The sequence below is a fragment of the Cydia amplana genome, chromosome 17 (genome assembly GCF_948474715.1).
Source record: "Cydia amplana chromosome 17, ilCydAmpl1.1, whole genome shotgun sequence".
Lineage (NCBI taxonomy): Eukaryota > Metazoa > Arthropoda > Insecta > Lepidoptera > Tortricidae > Cydia > Cydia amplana.
The window spans coordinates 8,800,467-8,817,320 of NC_086085.1; the positions used below are offsets into that span (position 1 = coordinate 8,800,467).

A 16,854-nucleotide genomic window follows, 5' to 3' on the forward strand; every position below is an offset into this window, starting at 1 on the left:
AGAATATAGCAACACTCAACATTAGGTACTGCCCCCCAAGTAACCTATTGATTTAAAATGTTTCCTAACAAAGATATACATGATTCTATACTAAAATAGTCATTTAACAACACATATTAAAACAAATAATTACATATTATTTTAATCATATACTTTTGTCATACTACTCTCCCAACTTTAACATATTTACAATAGGTATTTAAAAATTATATAATTTACCTCTTTTAAATTTTGATTTTGTATGATTGAGCTTACAAATGATATCAGTCTTTACATGCCATCTAGATAATACCAAGTATCTGGCATCGGTTAAAACTATTCAAGCGTCCTTTTACATACGCCCAATTTACGCATTGATAAGAGTTAAGTGCGAGACATTTACTACTTGCGTTAAGTAGTAAATGTATGATCTCGCACATAACACTAATCAATGTGTAAATCGGGCCTTAGGTACATATACCGAAAAACGAGTAAATATTATAGACTGTTGATTTTCATACCTACAACGCTGCGATCCTCCAAAATAAATAGTGTTCCTTTAAGTAAATAGCCCTAAATAATAATTTTACGCCATAATATATGTGTAGTGAACCAAAGAGTTATTGTTAATGTAAGAGGTATAGTGTAAAAAAATCCAATCCGAACGCCAATGTGACCGCTGAGTCCATACAGTGATCTGAGGGTCTACCGCGAACACCGACAGTTCCAAATTGAGGGCATCTTTCTCTTTTACTCCAATTAAGGCGTAACTAGCGTGACAGATAAATATGCCCGCAATTTGCGAACTTCGGTGTTAGCCTTATGGGACTAAGACTGCTGATAAAGGTAGGTACGTCAATTAATTAAACCGGGTCATAGGTTAAATTAATTTTGTTTTATTTTGTTATTTTACTTTTTAGTTTTATATAATATTAACCCTAATTTTAAGTTTAGTAATAATGATACTAACCCCGATGGACTTAAAGTCTGAAATAAATGCTTTTTATTTTATTTTTATTTAAACTACTTATTTCAAACGAACGCAGCGTTGTATTGATATTTCATCCGTTTTTTTTACTCGTGTATCATACTTACATGCTTGAAATTATAGTACGATCAGATCACTCACACATTAGCAAATTGAATTCCGTAAGCAAACAGCCTGCAACCTGCTTTGATATACTAACATCTATTACATATTTCTTATTTCACAGCGTAGCACGATTAATAATAATGCCAATTATACATACATTAAAAGCCACATTAGGTAATTTAATATTAAAAACAAGCTGGACCACCGCTAATTTAAGCAAAAAGGAAGTACACTCGATGATTTCAACTTGTAGGAAATTGTAAGTCACAATTACTAAAATAAGTTACAATTAATAAAACCCATTTAAAATTAAACGTTATGGATTTGGTTTAAATAAAAGGAATGATTACCGAGTAACTAGCAGATGACCTCACAGGAAAGCGATATTTAAGCACTTAATATTATTTACGAATTCAGTTAATCAGAACAACTAAAGATGATGATACCCAAAGATACACAAAAATGTCACATGGTATATACGTATGTCAACAAAATCCGCAAAAACGTAACTTATTCCTTGATATAAGATCATATCGTGGTGTGTTCTAAGCTAAGAGAAACATCTTCTTCACACACGACTCTTACCTACAAATGTGCAAGTTGCAAAAAGTTTCCAAAAAGTTGGAAAAATTCTTAGAAAAGTCAAGAAGATTTCACAGGAAACAAAGGAAACCTTCATTTAAAAACGAGAATTTCGATTCCTATAAATTATGTGAAGTTTCCGAAATTTTTTCTATGTGTAATTTTCGCATTTTTGGAAACTTTCCGACGGCTTATCAGTAGTCCTACCCAAATACGGAGCTGCAAGGAACGCATTATGCCGAAATTAAACGGATTATGTTCGCGAGCACAAGCCAGAATAAGCTTAAAGGACTTTTTTATGCACGTTTTATCTTGATTTCTGTACAATTTAAATAATAATACGGCTCCTCTATAATAGATTATACTGTTTTACGTCTCTGCTACCTTTTGCTATATTACTACGCGACTATCACTAAGAATAACGTATGTATTAGATGTATACTTATTCTTGATGCTCGCGTAGAAATTTTCCAACCGAATAGATTGATGCTTCTGTAGATCTATCTTGTGGGCAACCTTGGCAGCACTCCGCCATTCCATACTGTATGTAAGTTAGCGGTCAACCATCCGATACATACTAAAATCGAAGTAACGGTCCGCCTTGGCTCGCACCACCACCGCAAGTGTGTTATGTTATGAGCAATACGTAGAAGTGAGATGCTGATATCTCTACCGCGTCTAACGTATAAGCTGCCTCCCTGTCGTTAATTACTAAATTAAGAAATTAAGTAAGGTGTGTGAAGAGCTTACTGCATACAATGCCATATATGGCGGATATGATATTCAACTCTATTGACAGCTATTAAAGTTCAAATTTAAACAAATATTTTTATAAGGGGTTAAGTCGGTATAGTTTGTAGCTTTCTAATAGACCCCGAAGGCAAATCCTATTGTCTATTGTTTAGTAAAACCGCACGTGCTACTTACCTGCAAAAAAGGGTCCTAATTATTCTATTTGGCACCTGAGCGCGGGCTAGTCCAACGCTCAAAAAACCAGTGTAGGTGCGCTCTCCGATACCGCCTTTGTTACGCATCTCGATGACACATTTTAGACTGGTTCTGTAGCGTTCGACTCGCCGGCACTCAGTAACCGAAGTACCGATTTTTTATGCAGGTGGTTGTGGCACGTGGCACGAGCGGTTTTTCTTAACAATAGACAATAGGATTAGCCTTCGGGGTGTATTAGAAAGCTACAAACTATAGCAACAAGTCTCTAAGCTTGGCTAGTGCTCCACAGAAAGCTCACGGCATCGGTCGGTTGGGCGAGGGCGGTAGCAGCTGCGGCGCCGGCGTGGCGTCGAGGTCGCACGCTGATAAGAGACGCACCAGCTCGTCGGCCGTCGGCCCGCCGTCGGGGATCGGGGAGTCGTCGCCTTCCGCTGAAAGGAGATTTAAGTTTTAGAACAGAATATCTTTATTGCTCACATGTTGGTGTTCAGTTACTATACAGGTATAGGTACAATAGTTACAACATGTTACCCTACAAGTGTATTGCAATTACATGTACACATAAGAAAGGGGTACACAAATTTATAAACAACTATTTCTACGCATATTAAATATAACTAAAATATTATTTTATTATCTTAGAATAATACTTATTTGCATTGAAAAACTCTTGCAGAGAGTAATAACTGTGGTCTATTAGGTAGGTTTTTAGCTTGGTAACGAATTTTGTGTATGTTTCCTTAAAATGGAACTAGCCTCTACTTGCGACTTCGTGGACGAAGTTTTTTCCCCCTAGAAATCGTTGACTCGCTCTTTGCGGCGCAGCGGAAAACTTATGCTTAACTACGAGTTCCACTAAGCGCCACTTGCATCATTCCACTAACCCGGGGTTACCCGTTTAAACCTGGGCTTACCATGGTTACCGGTACAATTTGACACTGAGTTAACAGTTTAACCGCTTAACCCCGGGTTAGTGGGATGGTGCAAGTGGGCCTAATTGTAGCAGCGAGTGTTTAACTGCTCCCCGCGATACCCTCTTTCTACTCAACTGATTTTTTTTACCCCCATATCTCCCCCTTAGGTTTCGCGACAAAAAGTATACTATATCCAAATTACAAAATGTCAATGTGCCAAATTTTAACCAAATTGGGTAATTCGCCAGTAACTGGCCACCGGCCAATAACTGGCCACCATAAACTAAAAATGAATTCTATTGACCTATAAACAGGCTTCATTTAAGTTTAAGGTTTCAATAACTGGCCTGCCTTCAATAACTATAGCCACCTTATACTAAAATGAATTCTGTTTATAGGTGAATAGAATTTATTTTTAGTTTAAAGTGGCCAGTTACTAACAGGTGGCCAGTTACTGGCGAATTACCCTACGATTTGTCATTTTAGCAACAAACTTCCAAAGTACATGTCGCCTCTCTACCAGCGGCTAGAGTCAGTAATCTCACCGCTGCTAGTGGCGACCGCTTGCGCCGGCTTGGCCGCCTTGTCGATGGCGGCGGTCAGGTCCCACATCTGCGCGGCGCCGGAGCGGTGGCCGCACAGCAGCAGGCGGCGCGGCCGCAGCGCGCCCTCGCACTCCGCCACCGCGAAGCACGACACGGCCGACCCGTCCACCGAGCGGATGGTGCACACCCTGGGGATACATACACGAAGAGTTTACTCGAACCGTTTTTAGGGTTCCGTACCCAAAGGGTAAAAACGGGACCCTATTACTAAGACTCCGCTGTCCGTCCGTCCGTCCGTCCGTCTGTCACCACGCTGTATCTCACGAACCGTGATAGCCAGACAGTTGAAATTTTCACAGATGATGTATTTCTGTTGCCGCTATAACAACAAATACTAAAAACAGAATAAAATAAAGATTTAATTGGGGCTCCCATACAACAAACGGGATTTTTGACCGAAGTTAAGCAACGTCGGGCGGGGTCAGTACTTGGATGGGTGACCGTTTTTTGCTTGTTTTGCTCTATTTTTTGTTGATGGTGCGGAACCCTCTGTGCGCGAGTCCGACTCACACTTGGCCGGTTTTTTTTACAGTTTTATACACCTACTTGTTGCTACTTAAGTTTGTATGAAGGTAACGGAATGTACGGTACGAACAAGTTTGGGACACTTTCGGTATAGAACTCGTGGGGTTATTCCCACTAGTTACCACCAAGTTGTTACCATTGATAACTACTGGGATTTTTTTTGCCCACCTTTTACCACTGGTAACTACTGGGAAACATAATTCCCAGTAGTTACCACCAACTCGGCTTGGTGGCAACTACTGGAAATATTTATATTATATTATCTATATTTATATTATACTATTTACCTATATTTATATTATACTATTTACCTATACTGTTTTTATTAGTATTTAACTCTAACAAAATTTTGGTGGTAACTAATTGGGAATAAAAATTCCCAGTAGTTACCACCAAACCGTACTGGGAACTATTTTTCCCAGTAGTTACCACTGGTAAAAGGTGGGTAAAACATTCCCAGTAGTTACCACTGGTAACAACTTGGTGGTAACTAGTGGGAATAACCCAATAATTCTAAAGAAAAATAACATAAGTTTCCATATTACGATTTCTAGTAAGGACATACCTTCTTCCATTGGACGCTAAGCGCACGTAGAGCGTGTCCGTATCGGGCACTACTTTCTGAATGAATATCTGTTCCTCGTCCTGCTCGCCGTAAGGTCCTGGGGAAAATGAATGTTTCATAAGTCTTTCTATAGGCTACATGACTAATTTTCATTTATGGTATCAATCGATCGGGTTTGTTTTTAGAATTAAATGTCTGTATGGGACCCATTGCATTAAAGTAGCACAAAAGTCAGAAGTTGTAGTCAAAGGCCGACATTCGCACTTCACTCGCGAAACGCGGATATAATGTAAGGAATCGAATGGTACCCTTACTTTTATCTTTTATTTTAATATCCACATTATTGTGATAAATTGCTTGTTTGCTAAGTGGTTTGCTATCTATTTTACTAGATTTTGTTATAAAATTCAACATGTGTCATCATCCCTATTCTAACAACATATAAAACTATAAGTATACCTACAAGGAAACCTATTTTTAAAGCATCATTGGTAAATTTAGTGTCCGAACGAAGTTTCGGTTTTGGTGTCGTCAAAAAATTTGATTTTGGTCGGTCACTATATATATGTTACCTCGAGTCCTACAGTGCAGACTTAGCGCAGACAGACTTTTCTACTTTTATGCATGTTTCGTCGATTTGACCCTAAAATTGTTTAAAATGAAGCGCGCTAGCCTCGATCGCGCTTATAAAGAAAAAAAATCCTATACGTCATATTTCAAATCTAGGATTAGTTTAAACTCTCTAAATAAACAATAACATGTGAAATATTACCGATATCATTACACAGTTGAACTGTAGGACCTTCTAGAGCCAGCACAATGAAGCTCGCTCCTGTCGTAATTCCACTTTTCTTAGGTTCCCGACGCGGCGCTCCCCAGGATATCACATGGTTGAAGAAACTAACTACAGCTCCCACAATCGAATTGAAGCTTATTGTAACATGCTTAAGGTTGAAAGTACCGCAGTCGTTGTGTGGCTGGGCGGTGGGGGCCTCTAGCGCGAGCACTTTGAAGGCGGCCTTGGGCGTGGTGCCGGGCTGGGTGGAGATCATTCCTCGGAAGCGAGTGACTCGCCAGGAGCGGACGTGGTTGTACTCGCTGCATACCGATATTAGGTAGTTTTCTGATAGGGAAACCTGAAAAAATATCGTAATGCAGTGTATTAGTTATACGCAATTTAATGCGGCATTCCAACATGGTGAAGTCTCAACTGTTAAAGCCAATGCGATTTGAACCATCAATACCGCAAGATAGTAAGTTTCCCCCTCGATTCCTAATAAGGGCCAAAAATCCTGACATGTCAGGAGAAATCCTGACGTATGCCAATCCTAGCTGTGATTGAATATGGTTCGGTAGCTAAGTAGTAGCGGTTTGCCAGGGCCGCCAATAATAAAAATCATAAAATATCATTAAAGCATTAAATATAAAAAGAAACCGTCCAAGTGCGAGTCGGACTCGTGCACGGAGGGTTCCGCACCATCAACAAAAATAGAGCAAACAAATCGTGTTTGTTGTATGGGAGCCTCCCTTAAATATTTTATTTTTAGTATTTGTTGTTATAGCGGCAACAGAGATGCACCATTTGTGAAAATTTCAACTGTCTAGCTATCGCGGTTCATGAGATACAGCCTGGTGACAAACGGACGGCCGGACGGACGGACGGACGGACCGACTGACGGACGGACAGTGAAGTCTTAGTAATAGGGTCCCGTTTTTTACCCTTTGGGTACGGAACCCTAAAAATCATCGCCCCCGGTAAGGCGATTTTATTTCATTCTTTCATTATTTCCTTAGGAGTCCAAACGTACTACGTAATGTTTACTTTGGCCATAGAGAAAAAATACATAGAGTGCTCACTCCATACATCAGTTTTGGTACCAAAAAGACTATTAGCATCTATTGTCAAGTAGCAGTACTGATAGTTCCGCTACTCGATGCTAGATGTAGACACTGAAATTAATAGTCTGAACTGATGTATGGAGTGAGCACTCTTGTCTTACTATATTTCTCTATGCTTTGGCGACTGTTTTCACCTGGTTGAGTTATTAATTATGACAGAGACAGAATGATGTTTTTGTATTATGTAGTTGTCAAGTTTACCTTGGTGATAGTACTCTGGTGGACGGTGAAGGTCTGGAAGAGTTGCGGTCCGTGGCCCACGGTTTCTGGATGCTGCACTATGACCCGTACTGAGCCGTACCGAGTGCCATATGCTATCTCTATCCAGTTGCCGCACAGATCTATACAAATAATTCAGATTTATATGGATTATAAAAAAAAAACCAAAACTAAACAGCTTAAGCCCACTGGCACCAACCCACTAACCCGGGGTTAAGCGGTTAACTCTTACTTCTTAGTATAAGAAATGTTAACTCATGTAAGTGAATTGTAATATTCTTATGAGTAATAAAATTCTTTAAACCTAAACCGTTAACCCAGTGTCATATTGTACTGTGAACCATGGTAACTCCAGGTTTAACTGTTTAACCCCGGGTTAGTGGAATGGTGCAAGTGGGCTTTAGGCGCGTAAAATTTTTCAATGGATGCCTAATTGATATTCTAATCAATCTAAGAGAATGATTAGTGCGTCAATCCACTATGTAATCAACGTCGAAAAGGTATGAGATGTCGTTTCGTACATACTTCAAGCTGCATACGTCACCTGCCGATGCAGAGCCACGTCGTGCGATGTTTTTATCGCTCTTTTGACATGGAAATTTATCGACTCGTTAAGTCGATTCGGCGTCGATAAATGACCTGGCACCCTTAATATGTACAGCCTAAACACATGTATTTACTTGGAAAGAGGAATATGAGATAGATAAATGATTCAGCGCCAATACAAACAGTGTTATGGCTTTTGTTTTCCAAAATGTATTGTTACTTACTGGTTTTAGGGGTGAGGTACACTGATATGGCTGTGATCGGTTCTTGATTGGGGTCCTTGTACAACTGGGTGACAAGTAGATCATTGTCCTTCATTCGCAGCGGGAATTTTTGCATATCTGTGGACAAAATTATCCTACATAAACATAATGTACGAAATGTACGAATAGATGACCGATCCAAAAAGAAATGTAGTCTAGAAGTTATACACGGAAGTCATTATCGACACATTTCTTTTGCTAGTTTTTCAATTTCGTTTGACTAATGTCATATGATTTATGCGTGGCATGCGTGTGTGTGCAATGTGCAGTAATGTGGCTTGCACAAAATATCGGCCTTATGCACAGTTAAAAGAGACGTAGTAACCAGGAGCGTTCTATGATATTTAATGCGCGCACATCACACATTTTGTTAGCTTTTGGCCGATCTTGAAGGTACAATAGAGTAGGTTTAAAATAGGAGGTTTATTTTTGCTGTTACACTTAAACATGTTTACCATATCAAATATATGAAAATGGTCAATCGGGTCAATCACGTATTCGAAAACGCTCGACATGTTTCATGTCTGCCCCGATCCGTCACAGTTAACGCAAGCTCCTGATGATGCTCCTCGGTACGGAGTGAAACATGTCGAGCGTTTTCGACTTAAAATACGTGAGCGACCCGTTTTTCATATATTTAATGTCTGTGTCTCACGGAAGTCATGTTTACCATGACAGTTACAAAAATAAATGAGATACAAGACGGTTTATAGAATAGAATATAATTTATTCGTAAGCACAGACAATACATAATATGAAAGAAAACACAAAATAAGATTAAAGTGCCACGAAATGGCCTCATCTCAGCATGTTGCTGGTGGCTTCCAGCGCTGGTCTTGCGATGAGACCATCAAGTGCCCACCGCCCGAGCCATCTCTCTAATAAATGATATACTCACCCAGGTCCCGGATGTCGACTTATTCGCCGACAGGTTAGGGAAATTTATCAAAGCCACCATGTCTGCTCTAAACGATACCGAACTTGGTAGTTAATATTAAATTGTTACCTTTGTTTAAGGCTATGCCGCTATTTGTATTTGATTTCATATCTGCTCTATATTTCTATTTGTTTTGTTTTCACTGTATTTGAGTTCTACTTCTTTGAATTTATAATTTGTTAATGTGTCATATCTTCTATTTTACCGTGTAAGCGAATTGGTAAATAACTGTAAGCTTATATGAGAGAAATAAATGGTATTGTATTGTATTGTAAAATGAGAAGAATCACGGAGGGTAACAGACAATTGAAAAAAAAAGACATCAAATACAGTGAACGGAGTTTATGTTACCTATATAGTTGATGGCGCCCGTGTTGGTGCCGAGCAGCAGGAACGAGCCGGCGGTGTCGTGTGTGCTGAGATGCGCCACATCCTGCGTCTGCCAGTGCTGCGTGCTGGTGTGCCACACGCCCGCCTTGCTGCGGGCGCCCGCTCCGCTCAGCGCCACTAGTTGCGGCCCGACGAATAGTAGTTTATGTTACCTATATAGTTGATGGCGCCCGTGTTGGTGCCGAGCAGCAGGAACGAGCCGGCGGTGTCGTGTGTGCTGAGATGCGCCACATCCTGCGTCTGCCAGTGCTGCGTGCTGGTGTGCCACACGCCCGCCTTGCTGCGGGCGCCCGCTCCGCTCAGCGCCACTAGTTGCGGCCCGACGAATAGTAGTTTATGTTACCTATATAGTTGATGGCGCCCGTGTTGGTGCCGAGCAGCAGGAACGAGCCGGCGGTGTCGTGTGTGCTGAGATGCGCCACATCCTGCGTCTGCCAGTGCTGCGTGCTGGTGTGCCACACGCCCGCCTTGCTGCGGGCGCCCGCTCCGCTCAGCGCCACCAGTTGCGGCCCGACGAATAGTAGTTTATGTTACCTATATAGTTGATGGCGCCCGTGTTGGTGCCGAGCAGCAGGAACGAGCCGGCGGTGTCGTGTGTGCTGAGATGCGCCACATCCTGCGTCTGCCAGTGCTGCGTGCTGGTGTGCCACACGCCCGCCTTGCTGCGGGCGCCCGCTCCGCTCAGCGCCACTAGTTGCGGCCCGACGAATAGTAGGTGCTCCACGCGAACACCCAAGTTGAATGTGCCTGCGAAACGTGGTAAAATAATGCATGTAGTATGTAATGCACGTAGTAACATCAAAAGGCTAGATTATCACAAGCAGAATGTAATACACGATGTATTTAATGCGAAAGTTGATTTGCTTCCTAGGTCATAATATGTGAAGTAGGTATGATCAGTGTTGGCCGAACGTTAATTGCAATTGACCATTAACCAGTACAAATTGAACCGTAAACCGTTACGGACGAATACAGTTCAATTTGTAATGGCTAAGTCAAGAATACTCAATTGTATTAACGTTTCGGCCATCACTGGGTATGATATTATGTGTCTAACTTATTTGATAAATTTCGAAGAAACATCACATTCCACCATATTTTTAGATCTGGCCCTTGCACTACTTATCTTGTCATTTAATTTTGCGTTAAGCGTCCAGCGTCTAAATAAAGTGCCAAATGAATCTCACCAACTAATGTTTTCCTTACGGGCTCGCTATGCTTAGAAAACGTCAACAACTGAAGCAGCGGCCCGCTCGCTTTTAACATCTCCAGCATTGTCTGAATACAGTGTCAAATGTATCTTACCAACTAATGTCCTCCGGACAGGCTCGCTATGCGTAGAGAACGCCCACAGCCGCACCAGCGGCCCGCTCGCTATGCCCAACATGACATCGGTCCCCGTGGTGTTCGTGCCGCTGGCCGTCACTCTTTCTACCCACCTATTCTTCAATTTTAACATCTCCAGCATTGTCTGAATACAGTGTCAAATGTATCTCACCAACTAATGTCCTCCGGACAGACTCGCTATGCGTAGAGAACGCCCACAGCCGAACCAGCCGCCCGCTCGCTATGCCCAACATGACATCGGCCCCCGTAGTGTTCGTGCCGCTGGCCGTCACTCTTTCTACCCACCTATTCTTCAATTTTAACATCTCCAGCATTGTCTGAATACAGTGTCAAATGTATCTTACCAACTAATGTCCTCCGGACAGGCTCGCTATGCGTAGAGAACGCCCACAGCCGTACAAGCGGCCCGCTCGCTATGCCCAACATGACATCGGCCCCCGTAGTGTTCGTGCCGCTGGCCGTCACTCCTTGTACCCACCTATTCTTCAATTTTAACGTCTCCAGCATTGTCTGAATACAGTGTCAAATGTATCTTACCAACTAATGTCCTCCAGACAGGCTCGCTATGCGTAGAGAACGCCCACAGCCGCACCAGCGGCCCGCTCGCTATGCCCAACATGACATCGGTCCCCGTGGTGTTCGTGCCGCTGGCCGTCACTCTTTCTACCCACCTATTATTCAATTTTAACATCTCCAGCATTGTCTGAATACAGTGTCAAATGTATCTCACCAACTAATGTCCTCCGGACAGACTCGCTATGCGTAGAGAACGCCCACAGCCGAACCAGCGGCCCGCTCGCTATGCCCAACATGACATCGGCCCCCGTAGTGTTCGTGCCGCTGGCCGTCACTCTTTCTACCCACCTATTCTTCAATTTTAACATCTCCAGCATTGTCTGAATACAGTGTCAAATGTATCTTACCAACTAATGTCCTCCGGACAGGCTCGCTATGCGTAGAGAACGCCCACAGCCGTACAAGCGGCCCGCTCGCTATGCCCAACATGACATCGGTTCCAGTAGTGTTCGTGCCGCTGGCCGTCGCCCCGCCGCCCGTTTTTGCGTTCAACGCTATCCTCTCTATCACGGAGTCTTGGACGGGCGATTGGAACACGACGTACCATCCGCACGAATCTGTCAATCTGATGAAAGAAGCGTTACAAAAGAGCAATTGGTATACGATTTCATAAAAATAAGTGCAACATTCCGCTTCCGCGAACCTGTCTCATAAAATTATTTAAATATCATATTTTTAATCGATTAGGTACGCGTTATTATAGAAAAAGAAACTCCTATACGTAAAATCACCATAAAATTTGCGTTTGTACGATACATACATTGGATAATACTATGATTTTATAAAATTTGTCGATTCAAAATCAAAATCTGCTTATATTTTGCAGAGTTAATTGATGACAATTGACTAATTGAATTAAGTAAATCAAGTAAAAAGGTAGTTTTAAGACATACCTGTATCCAGTAACGAAGTGTGTGTATGCAACCGCGATCCAATTGTGGTGTGCCTTTATAATTTGAACTTTCATGCTGTCTGCCCACGCGTTTACTGGAAAATGAACTTAATTGTTATAGCAATAGAGTTGGAAGTAGATAAGGTAAATAATTTGTGTTGAGACTATTGAGACTTACGTTCCGGTGGGCGTACTCCTTTGTAACAGTCCGCATTGCCTAAAGAAGCGGCTCTGGAATGTCCACGGCCACATCGACTGAAAACAATATCAACATTTAATTTCTAACATTACAACCACTGTAAAGTTTATTTGTGACGTTATCTATGGAAAGGGACCTTATTGTCGATGGCGCTTACGCCATTATTAACGATGCTCCGATATAAATACAATGCCGCGCGACGCTGTGCGGCGTAAGCGCCATCGACAATAAGGTCCCTTTTCATAGATAATGCCCCATTTACATAGCAATTGCTTAAACTAGTAGACGCAAAGGAAATGAGACTATGTTGTTTTTGTAAACATCCTGTCCTGTCTATTCAGACCTAACAACAAGAAGCAGGTACCTATTACTATTGCTATGCCACATCATAATAAGTGCGCACAATAGTTTTTGGTCTACAAGTCTACATTATTTTACTATTTACTAAATAACGTAGTTTATGTCGAGTATTTATAATCGATTATGCTTTTTATCAATATTTTCTTTTGTTGTGATTGGTTGGGATTAATTTGTCCTTGTTTGACTTTATGACATTTGTGTTTGTTAGGAATAGACACATGTTATTAATTAAGATTCGTTTTATTGAAGAAGTGTCTATGTGGTCTATAATGTCTCGGTAGGGAGACAGCATAGTCGTGCATCTGGCTCGCGGCAATACATGTACTTACTCGTACTTATCGCAAACTATCAAAATCACAACAATTGGATGTCAGGATATGTTCGAATTGTCCTGAAGATATCCAATATCCCAATATCTAATTAATCTTATTATTTATCAATATTAAAGTGTAGACTGTAGACACAATGATAAGGTGTAATTGGGTATTTACGGATCACTTCTGAATGTCGGGTTTATTTTCGGAATAAACCAACCGTAATCCAGAATTACCCGTATACACTTTATTTACCAAATTCACAATTAACACTACTCCTTTAAGCCTTTGACCGACAAAGACGTTAACTGACACGCGCGGCTACAATCCAATATCAACCTTCGTGCGTTCCGACAAGGTTCATAATGACACGCCGCACACGATAAACGTGGCGTTCAAAGGGTTAAATGGCTATATTTTTTCGGTATTACTGACCTCAATTGGTCCTGCGAAGGTATCCTGCCCACAGTCCTCAGGTCCAGGGAAGAGTTCCTTGAGTGTGTCCTATTACATGGTGCATCAGTGTTTGATGCGGTGGAGTTCTTTCTAGAACATCCATTGCTATTTCTACTGTTGCTGTTGCTTGGTAATGCAGTGCTTACTGCAAAAAAAAATATGTATATTATTATTGCATTATTATTCTTGAATAAGGGCTACTAAATTTATTCTTCCATGTTTAAGTTCTTTTTGCCAGGTGGCTCCAAGTTACAACATTTTACAAAATAATACTCCAAATATTTGGTTGTTCAAAATGTTATTGCTACGTCTTGGTAATTAACTTCAAGAAAACTCAATTTTTTCGAATGTAATCTAATTTGAACTTTAAAGTGGAGTGCTAAGGTTGAAATTATGTTGTAGGTAACTTGTATGGTGGTAATCTTATAATAATATATATTGCGCCAAAAACAGTTACAGTAAGTACTTTTATTTATTTATTTGTAATGTATCTACTGAACAAAAAAAACTGCTAGACTTACTAAATAGCTTTTGTAAGAATATATGGGTGAGTCTTACAAAACTCTATAAAAATCAATGACAGTAAAATGTTTAGTACTTATTCTAAGTGGATTGATCTTACTGTAAATACTTTAAGTCGTCAAGACTAAATAGTATAGGTATTTATAGTCCAAACATAAACAAAATTGCCATATCTTAGTTATCTTTTCAATAACTCAGTTATCTATTGATAAAGATTTATTAATTCTTGTTGATAAATTATCAAATAACTTTCGAATGCTAGTTTTTTTTTTTTTGATGCTTGATTACATCTTTACACATTACTTTCACAAGTTTCATACCTAGTTGTAGATAGTAGAAATAATGGTTATTGAAAACCCATAATACAAATCTATCCGATGACACGTTAAATCCTACACAAATGATCATTGTTCCCTTACCCTCGAAAAACATTTTATTTTTGAATGTTCACCATACGTACCAAATTACAGGTCAGCTTCTGGTACCTACTTACGGTTTCTGAGCTAAGCCATACAGACGGACATGGCAAAAGTATAAAAATATATAATTAGAAGTGGAAAAAGCACTCGTTACCAAAAACTAACTTTACGCATGCTAAACATCTACGTAAAGTACTACTTTTTGAGCAGTTGTATTAAAAAGGTTTCTTGTTGATTACGGACGCCATTTAAACATGACGTAATAAACATCTCATTGCTGGCATATGTCTCCATTAATTGTACAAGATGGTTTGGCCATGATCCCCTTAGACCCTTATCTACTCTCAGTCTACTGCTGATTGGGAACTTCACACATAGTTTTATATGTCTTCACAGAAGTGTGTATAGTTCCTTCCATATTTTACTTCAACAAAGATTTAATGATAAATTTGAATACCATTTATTTATACGTATAAATTATACGAAACCTTTTGGTACAAGCCAATGACCTAACCCAGGGGTCACCAAATGGCGGACCGCCATCCTCATCGGGACCACCGACCTATTTTATTTTTTTGCTTATGTAATAAACTCAAGGAGAAACGGACCGCAATGGTCATTTTATTTTATAAACTGGACCCTGAAGGAACTAATTGGTGACCCCTGATCTAACCCAAACAAATACCTATATATTATACCTAGTTTACACATGGCTCAAACGCAAGGCTAAATATTTTTTGGCAATCTAAAGCACTCATAATCATTACAGATAACACAAAAACACAATTAAGGCTTAGATAAAAAAAATAACAAGGCTTTAGATTAAATCATAATATAGCAGATAAATGTAGGTACAATATTATTTTTCTTTTTAATCAGTCAATACATCCATGTTATAACAAAACTAATAAAATGCAACAGCACTGTAAAACAATCCACTAAATATAGTATATTTTTTTACCATTGATCCTAACCCAACTGAAAAGTTTTAATGCTATTTTCGATTTATTTTTTTATAGATTTAAATTTAATAAAATGTTTACTTTACTTACAAGGCGGTGGTAGGTATCCATAGAAGAGCACATCCCCACATGAAGAATGATTCATCTCATCACATAGAGCCAGTCTCCTGCTAAGAGGAGTGATGCCAAAGTAGTCACATTCATGTCTGAGTGCTCTAATGTTGACATTATTCAGGTCTATGTCTCTGGTTCGGAGGAAATTTAAGATGAGCCCAAACAAGTTTGGATCTCGGTCTATGAATATAGCACCAGTTTCATCTCTGACTGTAGGTATGCGCCCACTGAGTAGGGCTGTGAAAAATGTGTCCGGCACCCATGTCAGTGTGTGCCAGGATGTAGCAAATCTGAAATAAGATGAAAATTACGTAATGTATCTTATATATAGGTTTAAAAAATGGCACTTATGGTTGCTGTGTGCCTCCCTTATTAAATTAATTTAATATTATTATAATACTATGCTGTAATATAAATATTACACAAATATTTCTCCTTAACTCATAAAAAATATATAAGTAAAATAACATGCTAACATTAAGTTTTGGCGTACTAAAAGTTCGCATATCACAATGGTGTACCTATAATGTTAGAAGGATTACTAGGTATAACATTGAATACATTTATTCTATAAGGGACTTCAATACCAAAGGATTAGAACCACTAAGGCACTTTAAATGTGCCTAAATGTATGATAAGTTTTAATCAACTATACAAATTAATAAAACATTCGACATCACAATATTTCTACCACCCGGCTCTGAAAGGTACGATAAGAGGATAACTAATTAACTGTTTCTAATGTATTTGCGGGAGCCACGTTAGAAATAGTACAGACATTTTTATAGTTTCACGTCGATACAGCCTTAGTTAAACGAGATGTACATAATATCCACAACATTATCTAATACAGATTATTCATAATACATACTCGAATCTAGATCAAATAGTTACATTCCAATATGTGCAAAAAAACAAAATTAGAACTTACTTTGTCCCGCCGACGTTCAAGTTGACTATTTCCTGATAATTTGTCATTTAAATCGATTAAATAATATTTGAACACACTATCTTGTATTATATACGTGGAAACTTAAATATTCTAACTTTCTAAATGAACTGAATCATAATTTTCAGGTCTCCCGTCAACAAACAAACCCCAATCAAAGTAATATAGGTAAATGAACTGTCAACTTCATGTCAAATAAGTTTTGATTAGGGTTCTGTATAAATAAACAAGTTCAAGATGCAGTTACATAGTATTGTAAGATACCTATTTAGATTTTGT

At 39.7% G+C, this 16,854-nt stretch overlaps 1 protein-coding gene across 1 annotated transcript; it reads right to left on the bottom strand.

The window, feature by feature from the left end:
- Positions 1-2,860: 2,860 nt before the first annotated feature.
- Positions 2,861-16,753, bottom strand: LOC134655624 (BTB/POZ domain-containing protein KCTD3). Its single transcript, XM_063511060.1, has 13 exons — positions 16,558-16,753; positions 15,603-15,916; positions 13,589-13,754; positions 12,459-12,535; positions 12,282-12,375; positions 11,736-11,953; positions 10,000-10,212; positions 8,100-8,216; positions 7,312-7,451; positions 6,173-6,347; positions 5,212-5,308; positions 4,062-4,249; positions 2,861-3,033 (listed from the first exon to the last, which is right to left on the bottom strand). Exons 1-13 carry the CDS (start codon positions 16,602-16,604, stop codon positions 2,897-2,899), a joined length of 1,983 nt encoding a protein of 660 aa, XP_063367130.1. The 5' UTR covers positions 16,605-16,753; the 3' UTR covers positions 2,861-2,896.
- Positions 16,754-16,854: the final 101 nt, after the last annotated feature.